General features: G+C 45.0%; 1 protein-coding gene across 6 annotated transcripts in view; it reads left to right on the top strand.

The window, feature by feature from the left end:
- Positions 1 to 13082, top strand: part of NPHP4 (nephrocystin 4) — a 141737-nt gene that overhangs the window by 78450 nt on the left and 50205 nt on the right. For all 6 annotated transcript variants that reach the window (XR_011073448.1, XM_068538758.1, XM_068538757.1 and 3 more), the window contains exon 12: positions 1074 to 1212. Coding sequence is in view for 5 of the 6 variants with exons in the window: in XM_068538758.1 (XP_068394859.1) it covers positions 1074 to 1212 (139 nt within the window). In the remaining variant the exon portion in view is untranslated. The remainder of the gene's footprint in view (positions 1 to 1073; positions 1213 to 13082) is intronic.

Below are 13082 nucleotides of genomic sequence, written 5' to 3'. Positions count from 1 at the left end.
GACCTAAATAAATGGAGAAACATCTTTATGGATTGGAAGACTGTTTCAACATAGTAAAGATATAAATTCTGCCCAAATTGACCTATAGGTCTAATGCAATTTCAATCAAAGTCCTTACATGATTTTTTTGTATATATAGACAAGCTGATTCTGAAGTTTATACAGAAAAGCAAAGGAATTAGAAAGAGTCAAAACAATTTTGAAAAGAACGATAAAGCTGGAGGATTCATGCTACACAATTTCAAGACTTTCATTAAAGCTACGGTAATCACGATAAAGTGCTGTTGGTAAAGGCACTGACACATAGATGAATGGAACAGAATAGAGTCCAGAAGCAAGTCACAGTTTAGCAGTTTCCTGTAAAATTAAATATACACATACCATATGACCCACCAATCCTACTCGTAGAGAAGTGAACCTTATGGGAATGAAAACTTATGTCACACAGAAGTATGTATACCAGTGTTCCTAGCAGCTCTATTTATAACCACTCAAGCTGGAAAACAGCCCGAATGTTCCTAAATGGGTGAATGGATAAGTACACTGGGGTGCATCATACAATAGAAAACTGCTCGGCAACAAAAAGGAACGGGCTGTGGGTACACACTTTGGCCCGGGAGAGTCTCATCAGTATCGCAGGGAGTGAAAGAAGCCAGTCTCAAAGGTTGTATAGCATGTGATCCCATTTATATGACAGAAGAGAGGGGTAGATTGCGGGGTTGGGTGTTGGCGGGATGGTGTACAAGGAGGCAGTGAGGGAATGTTTTGGGTGGTGGGGCTGTTCTGTACCCTGGCTGTGGTGGTGGTTACATGTGTTAAAACTCAAAGAACTATACACCAAAAGGGAAACAGTCAGCATAACATAGGTTAATTAAAAAACGCATTCGAAACTGGAGCAGCAGTGCTGTGATCTCTGCTTGGTGAGGGTGTTCTTGTGATGGTGGTCTCCTGGGGTTCTGATTCTCATTGGTCGTCTTAGGGCCAGGCGAATTGTTCCTGGTTGAGTTGTTCTAACCGAAGGGTGCTGATGAAGGGAGCGTGGCCGTCACCGCTCTTGTTGTGGTCGATTGTAGGTGAAGCAGGTGGAGTCGGGGACAGTCCAGTTCCAGTACTCACTGAGCCCTGAAGGACACCCGGACACGCCCATGGAGCACGCCATTCGCCCCAAGGCAGAGCAGCGGCCTTCCAGGAAGCCACCCACCTCCCCTTCAAGTAAGTGTGTGTAGAGAGCTGAGTCTTCCAGCTCATGGCACAGCTCCATCTGTGCCCAGTACAGCAACATTTGTCAGATACTCACTGCAGATTGCTTTAATTTGAATCAGTTGGTTGAGTTTTTGCTGAATACAGAGGTGTAGAACTGGGCAGTGATGAAGTGTGGCCCAGCGCTTTGTGCTTCAGCCACGAGTCAGCTCTGTTGCTTGCAGCTCCCTGACCGAGGGCCTGGGGAGGTCTGTTGGTGACCCTTAAAGGGACACATCATGTGGGTGCCCTGCAGATACAGGGCTCAAGAATCAGAGGCTGGCTGAAAGCCAAGGACTGCCAGCTTTATTTTGCACTGTTAATGTAGCCCTGAGTTTGCTGTTTTTAAAAAGTGCTTTCTACTCCCTTGGAGCACAGTCTGAGAGTGGGGAGGCCGTGACCTCAGGGTGTGGCTTTAAGAAAGGGATCGAGGGCCGTCAGCAGAGTGGTGTCCTTCCTGTGGGTGGTGCCATCCCCACGTGTGGCCACGGCCGTCAGCGTTGCGTTGGCTACACCAGCGCCTTGTGCTGAGGCCGGTGCCTTGTGTTCAGGGCCTCTTAGTGTATTCCCAAGGACAGGCAGCTAGTGTCCTGGGGGGGAAGCCCACCTGTGGCGGGAAGAGGAGGAGGTTAGGAGGAGAGTTGAAAGAGCATTGAGCCCTTGGCTCTCGGCTTCTAGGGGTCTCGCTGGCTGAAAGAATGTTCCAGATCATGGGCAGTTAGGCTCTTAGAAAGTCAGAAAGGTAGGGAATGAACAAAAGTGTAAGCTGTAGAGGGGGGCTTAGTGTCCAACCATCCTCCATCCAGATGGATTTCCTCTGATGGACACTGCTGGGTGTCCATGGAGGGCTGGGCAGTGTCTCTTGGGCAGCAGGTCCTGGGTGCTGGTGCAAAGGCACCAGTGAGTCTGTCATTTGGGAGTGGTTTTTTATGAGTTGAGATTCTAGTTTTTGGAAACTGGTCTTGTTGAATTTACTGGTTTATTTTAAAAATATTTATTTGGTTGTGCTGGGTCTTAGTTGCGGCAGGCGGGCTCCTTAGTTGCGGCCCTCGGGCTCCTTAGTTGTGGCATGAGAACTTTTAGTTGCGGCATGCATGTGGGATCTAGTTCCCTGACCAGGGATCGATCCCAGGCCCCCTGCATTGGGAGCACGGAGTCTTAACCACTGGACCACTAGGGAAGTCCCGGTCTTGCTGAATTTAATCTTACAGTTGGTGGAAGCAGCACGCGTGTTTCTCTGGCCTAGAACTTGATGTGCTGGCCTCCATCTTTGTGACCTTCCAGGATTTTCCGAGATATTTAAAAATATTCAGGTCCCAAAACTTAATAGTTGATTGCTTTGGGACAAAGCACATTATTAAGTATTTTCCTTCTTCCCGGAAAGGCAGTACATGTGATGGTTTTAATTGTTGTGTTCTTTGTAGTTTTGAATATTGTACTTACCAGACTGTCCTCAGGATTGCTGTTTACCACCAGTGTGTACATTAATAATCTCATCTTATATAAGTGGTACTGGAATGTACAGCACCACTTATACTTGAGGAATTGCCAGAATATCTGCTAGAATCCCTTGCAGTGGTGGGTGGTAGGCATGTGTTTTCCATCAGAGTCAGTTTAGAATAAATTTCCAATTTTATCTGATAAAGTTGAATGCATTGAAAGCATAGAATATATAGTTAAAAATATTAAACAGAGTCAAATTTATTTCTAACCCGTTCCCTTCTTTAAATCTAGTATCTTCCCTTCTTTGACGTATGTTCGTAGTTACGTTCTAAAAATAAAACAAGTACCGACCTCTGAGAAATATAAGTATGAAAGAAAGATAGTATCCTAGATTATAAAAATATGTATATTTTGTGATTTTTTGATTAAGTAACTCAAAAGGACAGTAGTGAAATGTAATAAACCCAGTTTAAAGTAATAAATACAGTTTACCCTGGTCCTTAGAAATGTCTGAATAGATCATTTTCTTAGAGAAGAAACCCATACAGCTGTCGTTAAGGGAAGAATATAATTACCTTTTCTGGAAAGGAAATTTCCGGTGTTGAATTTTGATGTAGTTATGGCACTGGAAACAGCATCTAGTCTAATCTAATTGTCAACCAGGACCGGATGACCCTGTTGGCTTCTCCGGCCTGACCTACCGTCAGTGTGGCTGTGGGATTTGGGTTTGCTCTCCCAGCTGCCCTGTCTGTTCTCATGAGGGCCTTGGAGGAGATTTAAAGCCTAGTCTGCCGCTGCCTCTGTTTCCCAGAATTGTCCTTTAACTGAGTTTTTGCTTGGGGTTCACGGAACTTCTTGGATCTCTGGGTTTTTTAAATCACAGTTGGAACAATTTTGATCATTCCTTCTTCTGTCCTCTTCTCTTTTCTCCCTCAGGGCCCCCAGTTACGCATGTATCAGGCAGCAAGCCTCACTTCTATTTGTGGTCTTTTCTCTCTGTGTCCCGTCCTAGGTCATTGCTATTGCTGCACCTTCAGGGTCACTCATCTTTTCTTCTGCAGTGTCTGATCTGCCATGAATCCCATCCAGTGTAGCTTTCATCACAGATACTGTAGTTTTCATCTCCAGAAGTTGTCTCAGGGTCTTTTTCTGTCCTCCATGTTCAGTGTTTCCTGTTGCTTCTTGAACATGGGAAATACCTGTACAACCACTGACAAGCTTATGCTTTAGTCTTCCTCTCCAAAGAAGGCAGAGGTAGGTAGACCTCTTAGACCTGCCCAGCAGTTAATGTTCCAGTATTTTATCCTATTTGAAATGACCCAGATAGTGACCCAGATAGTGAGTGAATTCTGATTTTAACTTGGTTTAGTTTCAAGTTACCAAAATCTGGAGATAATGTTACAAAGTTTGTCCCTACTTTAATATCTTTGTTTGCCAATTCTAATATCTTGGTCAGTTCTGGATTAGTTTTGATTGATTGATTTTTGTCCTAATTTGGGTTGTATTTTCCTGCTTCTTTATATTCATAATTTTTTTTTACTGGATACCAGATATTGTGAGTTTTCTCCTCTTGGGGACTGAATATTTTTGTAGTTGATAAATACTCTTGAGCTTTGGAAACGGTTTGGTCATTTTGGGTCTTGCCCTTAAGATTTGTTAGATGGGACCAGATCAGCATTTAGTTTAGGGCTAATTATTCCTCACTAGGTGACAAGACCCCTTTTGTTACTCTGCCTGATGTCCCTGAATTGTGAGGTTTACCAGTCTGTGAGAACGGCTTCTTTCTGGCCTCGGGTGAGCCCCTGGGTACTGGTCCTTCTAATTTTTCGGGTGGTTCTTTGCCCATCCTTGGGTAGTTTCCTCATCAGTGATCTACTAAATCCTAGAGGGGCCCTCTAAGTGGCTGGAGCTCCTTCTCTGTGCACCCCTCCTGTCTGTGTTCAGCCCTGCAAACTCCAGCTTCCTTGGTCTCCTTGGACTCTCAGCTTGGTCTTCAGATCAGGGCCCCACTGTGCACTTTCTGGGTTCCCCCTCCCTGCCCTGCAGTCTGCAGAATCACTCAACACTGTGATGTGAGGACAATTGGAGGGTTTACTTCTTTTGTTTCCAGTTCCTCATGATCCTTTCCTGCCTGAATTCCAATGTCTTAAAGACTGTTGTTTTATATATTCTGTTAAAAAATTTTTGTTTCAGATGGGAGGGAAAATCTGGTCAGAAGTAGAAGGCTTTGCCTGCTGTTAATGATTTCTAGGCTACTGAAATCATCCACCCCAGGGCTGATCGTCCAGTGGTTTTGAAAGTTTTCCTGGCTGCTTTGTGCTGCGTGTGATTCACTAAACATGTCGTCGTTTCATGACTTTGAGTCTTGGCTCATGCCCTGAGCCTAGAAAGCATCTCCCTTGTGTACTGTGTTTATTTTCTTTTAAGATATATTCTTTTTTTTTTTTTTTAACATCTTTTTTGGAGTATAATCTCTTTACAATGGTGTGTTAGTTTCTGCTTTATAACAAAGTGAATCAGTTATACATATACATATGTTCCCATATCTCTTCCCTCTTGCGTCTCCCTCCCTCCCACCCTCCCTATCCCACCCCTCTAGGTGGTCACAAAGCACCGAGCTGATCTCCCTGTGCTATGCGGCTGCTTCCCACTAGCTATCTATTTTACATTTGGTAGTGTATAGATATATTCTTTTTGTTAAATTAAAAAATTACATATTCAAGAATAGCCAAGGCAGTTTTGAAGAAGAGAGGCTTCCCCTTTCTTGACTTGCAGGCTTAACGGCAAAATTATAGTAACTAGCACAGTATGACGTTGGTACAGACATAGATCAACAGATAACAAGACAAAATAAAAAGCATGATGTATGACAAATTACAGATAAGGAGCATATTACTTTCCTACTGTTGTTACAACAAGTTATCATAAGCTTAGTTGCTTAAAATAGCATGAAGTTAGTATCATCTGGTTCTGGAGATCAGCAGTCCAAAGGTCTCACAGGCTGAAGTCAAGGTCTCTGGGCTGCACCCCTGCGGAGTGCGTGGGAGAGGATCTGCCTCGTCACCTTTGCCGGCTCCCAGGGCCCAGCGGCACCTTTGGCCCTGTCCTCCATCTTCAGAGGCAGATTAAGAAAAGCATTTCCACGTCTCTCTTTGACCCTGATTAACCACTCCTGCCTCTCTTTCACTCATAAGGACTGTTGTGGTTACACTGGGCCCCCTCCACCATCCAGGACAGTCTCCGTGTCTCCAGGCCAGCCGATTAGCAACCTTAATTCCATCTGCCACCTTGGTTCCCTTGGTGGCATTAACGCAGCGTATTCACAGGTTGTGGGGATTAGGGGACGTGGGCACTTGGTGGGGCGGTGGGCAGCATTATTCTGTCTGCCACAAGAGTAAGGGCGGACCAGTCAGTTAACAGCGCTGGGCTGGCTGTCCAGGTAGAAAATGGAAAATCAGATCCCAGTTTCGTGTTGTGAACACAAATTCTGGATGGATTACAAAACAGAACTGTAGAAATTTTAGAATCAGAAGATGAGGAAGACGAAAGATGATAGAAAGAGCTGTTCCGAATCAATAAGGAATGGTCCATAACAGGACAGAAAAATGGGCAAGGGATGTGAGGAGAGAATTCACAGAGGAGAAACCAGAATAACCAATCAACGTATGCAAAAGTGCTCAGTTTCACTAGCAATCAGAGAAACGCAAATTAAAATGAGAAATCACCTCATGCCCCTCGTGTTGGAAAAACCTGGCCGGCTAAATAGCATGTAGGTTGAGGAGGATTTGGGAAGCGAGGAATTCCCACCACACAGGGAGGAATGCAGGATGTACGACCACTTTGAAGAGCAATTTTGTAGTATTTAGTTAATACCCTACAGCTGGGAAGTGCCATTTCTAGACGCCCACTGCAGAGAGGAACTAGTTCATATGACACGGGGCCTGTGTTTAGTGGCTGAAGCGTGGGAACGACCTGCCTGCGCCCCAGTCGGGGGATGGCTGAACGAGCTGATTTATTTGGACCGTGGGTGCTATATAGCAGTGAAAATGCCAAGATAGGGCTCTGCATATCATTATGGGTGAACCTTCACAGCAGTGTGCTGAGTGAAAAAGGCACGTTCTGAAAGGAAATGGACAGCACGGCAGCATGTAAGTGGCTTTGAAATCAATTGCGTGTTGTTTGTGAATCCAGACTTGCCAACTGGGTGATCTTAGACCAGTTGCTTAGTGTGTCTGTCCCTCAGTTTCCTCAGCTGTAAAATGGATGTATTAAAGGCCTACATGTGAAAAACAAAACTCGAGGAGTCTTAGAAAAAAAGTTTGGAGGATATTTTTATGACCTTGAGGTTAGGAAGGCTTCCTTAAACAAGATAGACAAAGCACAAACCAAAAAGAGAAGATTGAGAAACGTGACAATTTTAACATGTAAAGCTTTTCTGTGAGAGAAGACTCCGTAAACAAAGTTAAAAGACAAACCTCAGGACTGGACTTCCCTGGTGGTGCAGTGGTTAAGAATCTGCCTGCCAATGCAGGGGACACGGGTTCGAGACCTGCTCCGGGAAGATCCCACATGCTGCGGAGCAACTAAGCCCGCACGCCACAACTACTGAGCCCACGCACCACAACTACCAAAGCCCGCGTGACTAGAGCCCGAGCTCCGCAACAAGAGAAGCCACCGCAATGAGAAGCCCGTGCACCACAACGAAGAGTAGCCCCCGCTCGCCGCAACTAGAGAAAAGCCCGCGTGCAGCAACAAAGACCCAACACAGCCAAGAATAAATAAATAAAAAAATAAAATTTATATATATAAAAAAGACAAACCTCAGACTAAAAGATACTTGCAATATATAAAACCGTTAAAAATTAATTGAAAGAATGAGAAGATTAGAAAGAAGAAAGATGATAGAAAGAGCTCCTCCCGATCAGTAAGAAGGAGATAAACAACTGACAAGAAAAACGGGCAAAGGCCCTCAGAGGTCGCGGAGAGGGTTAGACGAGAAGAGGTTTGTCAGGGTGCGCGGGCTTCCCGGCTCGGGGCGAACGCTTCGCAGTTGCTGTCAGCTGCACTCATCTTGTCGTCCTGCTGGCTGGCAGCATCGGTGGGCAGCGGCCACAAGTTCATACCCCCTTTCAACCACTGGCCCAACTGAATACAGATCCCAAATCTCACTGGAAACAAGGCGACCACCAGGTCAGGAGCAAATGCAGTATTTGCACAGAGCTACTGTTGACCCCAAAGTCCTTGATGGGTACAAACCAGTGCCCGTGTTGCCATCTAGGGAAGTGGGTTCCCGCCGGGCCGGAAAGCTTAGTGTTGGCCCTGCTTCTACTGTTTTATATTAGCATTCTGGAAGAAAGTAAGGGAGTGTTTATTCGGATAGGTTTGCTCAGTGCGCCCTCCCCTCACCCATTCAGCAGACCCTATTGACAGTCTGTGAAGTGCCAGGTACATTTTAAAAAGAGACAGTAAGTGAACAAACCACCAAATATTTAGGTAGCAGAAAGAATACTGTCCCACTCTGGTGTGGGGTGTTGACAGCAGGGAAGCTGTGCCTATGGGAGCAGGGAGTATATGGGAGTTCTCTGTCCTTTCTGTTCAAAGTTGCTGTGAATATAAAACTGCTCTAAAGATAAAGTCCGTTAAAGAATAAGACAGAGAATAATATGTGGGGAACTTAGTTATGTCTGTCTTGATTTGATTAACTTGTGCTCAGGATTTATGTTTCTGTTTCCATATTTGAGGTTCATCTGTGGCAGAGGTCAGCAGACTTTAAGGCCAGATAGGAAATATTTTAGGCTTTGTGGGCCAGATGCCCTCTGCCACGGCAACTCATCTCTGCTGGTGTTCAGTGAAAGCCATCGAGGATGTGTAAATGAACAAGTATGGACGTGTGCCAATAAAAATTTATTTATGAGCGCAGATCGTTCGCCAAACTTGACCAGTGGGCCATACTTTGCAGATCCTTTTTTTCTTTTTCTTTTTCTTTTTTTTAATGTGTAATAGTCTTTATTGAAACATACCCAAACAGTAGCCAGAGTCATCTCTATTTTTTAATTTTTATTTTATTAAGTCTTTTGAAAATGTAATATATTTAGATGTTTAAAAAATGTGAAAGTGGGAAATAGTAAATAGATGACCCAATTTTCTAATGGGTTGCTGGTCTTTACCAATTGATAGAAGCTCTTGTTATGTTAAACGAGCCCTTTGTGATAAGGTTGCAAATTTATTTTCTCAATTTGTCTTTTTTCTTTTGACTTTTCTCGTAGTGGTTTTGCCAGGAGTTTACAAAAATTTTCATAGTCATCTATTTTTCTTTCTGTAAATTTATTGATTTATTTTTGGCTGTGTTGGGTCTTCGTTGCTGCGCACGGGCTTTCTCTAGTTGTGGCGAGCGGGGGCTACTCTTGGTTGTGGTGCGCGGGCTTCTCATTGCGGTGGCTTCTCTTGTTGTGGAGCATGGGCTCTAGGCGTGCGGGCTTCAGTAGTTGTGGCACGTGGGCTCAGTAGTTGTGGCTCGCGGGCTCTAGAGCACAGGCTCAGTAGTTGTGGTGCACGGGCTTAGTTGCTCCGCGGCATGTGGGATCTTCCCGGACCAGGGATTGAACCTGTGTCCCCTGCATTGGCAGGCGGATTCTTAACCACTGCGCCACCAGGGAAGCCCCTCACAGTCATCTTTTTTCAATCTTTTCTTTTAAAGCGTTAAGAGATCATATTTTAGTTAGAAAGGTCTTCCACATTCCACGGTTATAAATAATTCTCTCAAGTTTTTTTCCTAGTAATTTTAGGGCTTCCTTCTTATATATACATTTAAATCATTGATCCATTTGGAATTTATTCTTGTATAAAATATCAGTTTACATCCAATTTATATTTTTTCTAGATGGCTATCCAGTTATCCCAATACCGTTTAATTCTTAATGTTTTCCCCATTGATTTAAGATACCACTCTTATTATTTATTGAATTATTACTTGCATTTATTTATATTAGTGGGTTCTAGTTTTAAAAAATTTTTATTGGAGTATAGTTGATTTACAATGTTGTGTTAGTTTTGGGTGTACAGCAAAGTGAATCAGTTATACATATATACATGTATCCACTCTTTTTTTTAAGATTCTTTTCCTATATAGGCCATTACAGAGTATTGAGTAGAGTTCCCTGTACTCTACAGCAGGTTCTTATTAGTTATCTATTTTATGTATAGATCCTTTCTTTTTTGTTGTCTTTATCAGGTTTTGGTATCATGAGCATGCTAGGTGTGTAAAATGAGTGTTTACTTGGGGTTCTCTAGAGAACAGATATACGTACAGTATGGGAAGAGATACATGATGAGAAATTGGATCACACAATTACGGAGGCTGAGAAGTCCCGTGATCTACTATCTGCAAGCTGGAACCCAGGAAAGCGGGTGGTGTAATTCAATCTGAATCCTAAAGTCTGAGAACCAGGGCAGCCGGTGGCGTGGATTTCATCTGGGTCTGGAGGCCTGAGAACAGGAGACCGATGACCGAGCTCTGCGGTCAGGCAGGAGGGGTCTAGTTCTTCCTTCCTCCACCTTTTTGTTTTATACAGACCCTCAATGGATTCAATGAGGCCTCCATCCCCCCGCCCCCAACTAACAGCGGGAAGGGCAAACTGCTTTAAAACTTGAGTCACCCCTTCAAATTCGAACTTCATGCAGAAACACCCGCACAGACACACCCAGAATAATGTTTAACCAAACATCTGGGCGCCCTGTGATCCAGTCAGGTTGGCACTTAAAATTTTAAGCTTTTTCTGTGTTTGCTACCTTTTCCTGTGCTTTAAAATAGTTTAAACAAAAGGCAGGACCTGTTTCTTGAAGGTCCGATAAAACTTACCCATAAAACCATCAGGAACTTGGTGCCTTTTGAAGGGATGTTTTGACAACCATTTAAATTTCTGTTTATGGTTATTGATCTATTTAGGTTTTCCATCTCATCTCGTGTTACCTTTTGGGATACATATTCTCTAGAAAAATGGTCAATTTCATTTAGTTTACAAAGCTGTTGGGATAAAATTGTATGCAATTTAAAGCTTCTAATTTGTATGATTAAATAGCAAAAATTCAACCAAGTAAATTTTAAAGCTCTAACTGGCTTTATTGAACAATTCATGAATCAGGTAGCATCCCATCTACCAAGTAGAAAGGCACTCGGAGGAGCTGAACAAAAAGGAAGACCTTTATAGGCAGAAGGGGGAGGGGGTAAGGAAAGAGCGGGCTACCTCACCTTCCTCTGGGGGATGGAAGGGGTCCACGTGGCTGGTACCTCATTGGTGCCAACCAGAAAATTCCAAACTGGCCAGTTAAGACCACTTTCCTGGGGAACAGTGAAACTGCAGCTAGGTTAGGTACTACGCCATGGTTCGGTGACATTGGCTTAGTACAAGCGACAAGTGACTCCATTCTGGGCCTGTTGTTTCTTTTTGAAAGTATCTATGATTAAGTTCCCTTTCTCATTCCTAATATTTTGGTGAATCTCTCCCTTTCTTGGTGAGGCTTATCCAAGGTTTCTTCACTTCATCATTCTCTTCAAAGAACTAGCTATTGGTTTTACTTATTGGTTCTCCCGTTCTTTGTTTTTGTTTCTAATTGTATCTTTAATTTTAATTAACTTAATGAAAATTTAATTTTATATGCTTTTATCAAGTCCATCCTCTTAATTTTTAAAAAGTTAAAAAAAAGTTGAATGCTTAGCATTTTTTCCATTTATCTGTTTAGGAATAATATCGCTTAAGGTTCTGCAGTTTTCTTCTAGGTGCAGCGTGGACTCTCATACGTTTTGATCTTTAGAGTTCTTATTTCCTCAGTTGTTGGGTTCAATTTCTGTTTGCTTTTACCTAGAATGTAGAAGTGTTTTAAAGTATCCCCACGTTAAAAAATACACTAGGGCTTCCCTGGTGGCGCAGTGGTTGAGAATCTGCCTGCCAGTGCAGGGGACACGGCTTCGAGCCCTGGTCTGGGAAGATCCCACATGCCGCGGAGCGACTAGGTCCGTGAGCCACAACTACTGAGCCTGCGCGTCTGGAGCCTGTGCTCCGCAACAAGAGAGGCCGCGATAGTGAGAGGCCCGCGCACCGCGATGAAGAGTGGCCCCCGCTCGCCGCAACTAGAGAAAGCCCTCGCACAGAAACGAAGACCCAACACAGCCAAAAATAAATAAGTAAATTTAAAAAAAAAAACAAAAAAAACAATGATTTTAGAAAATTGGACAGGACAGCACAGTACAGAAAATAAATATCCTCTATTAAAAAAAAAAAATACACTAAACTCTTCTTGCCCTTTCACGTGGGCCCTTGCCCTCATCCTGAAAGCCCGGCTCAGGTGTCTCTTCCCTGCAGAGCCTCCTTTCCGCATCTCCCGGCCTTTGTAGATCTGCTCCTCATGTTATATCGTCTGTTGTCTGCTTCTTCCTTCTCCTACTGCTCTTGGGGTGTGTCAGCCAGGTTTGCCCTGGTAACAGGGAATTCCCGACTCTCACTGGTTTAAAACAGAAAAAGCTTTGTTTCCTGCTCTCGGTCCACGCCCGTGTGGGGTGGTGGCGGCTCTGCTCACTGTGGTCACACATGGCAGTTGTCACCTGAGTATCGCCGGCCTCCCCCCACGGCACAGAGAAAGGCCCAGAAGTGACCCGCGTCCCTCCTCCCAGCCCAGGGGCTAGGGCTGGCGTGCGGCCCCGCCCAGTCTCAGGGGCTGCGCAGCGTCCCCGCGAGGCCCCAGAAGGTGAAGAGGTGCCGGTCCCTGGTGTGGATATTCGTTCGGCATTAGAGACGATCAGAGGAGCATCTCACCAGTGGGGACTCCGCTGATTCATCTTTCTGTTGCCCAAAGCATTCAGCACGTGTGGGTAGAGAAATGGGTCACTCAGGACTCTTCCATGATAGAAACTCAACTCAAAATAGTTGAAACGGAGAGGGAATTGATTGGCTTGCGTGATGGAAGAGCCCTGACGTGAGGCCTGGCTGCGTCCTGGCCCTTGAGCGATGTGGTGAAGACCTGGTGTGTCTGTCTGTCTGTCTGTCTGTCTGTCTGTCTCCCACACCTGTCTGCTCACCCTCCAGCTGTCCGTGGTGGCTTCCTTCCAGGCAGGGTTTCCCCACCTGGTGGCTCCGGGAGCTGCTCGGTTATCCTCGGACTTAGGCATCCCAGCAGGAAGGACTTCTTTGGCTCAGTTGTCCAGTCAGGGTCCTGAGGCGGAGCCCCTCCCTCTGCCGGGTCACCTGCCGGCACCCCGAATGACGGGATGGGGGTGGGGCAGGGCATGCGTCCTGGGTCACACACCCTCTCTTGCGTGGGGTTGGGCCAGACCCCCTGACCATGGAGGTAAGGGCTGGGGGGGTGAGTCCCCAAAGGGAAACCATCAGCGCTGCTCTCGGGAGAGA

Source organism: Eschrichtius robustus, chromosome 3, assembly GCF_028021215.1.
Source record: "Eschrichtius robustus isolate mEscRob2 chromosome 3, mEscRob2.pri, whole genome shotgun sequence".
Taxonomy (NCBI): Eukaryota; Metazoa; Chordata; class Mammalia; order Artiodactyla; family Eschrichtiidae; genus Eschrichtius; species Eschrichtius robustus.
Note: the sequence above shows the minus strand (reverse complement) of the source record. Positions and strands in the feature narration are given on the sequence as shown.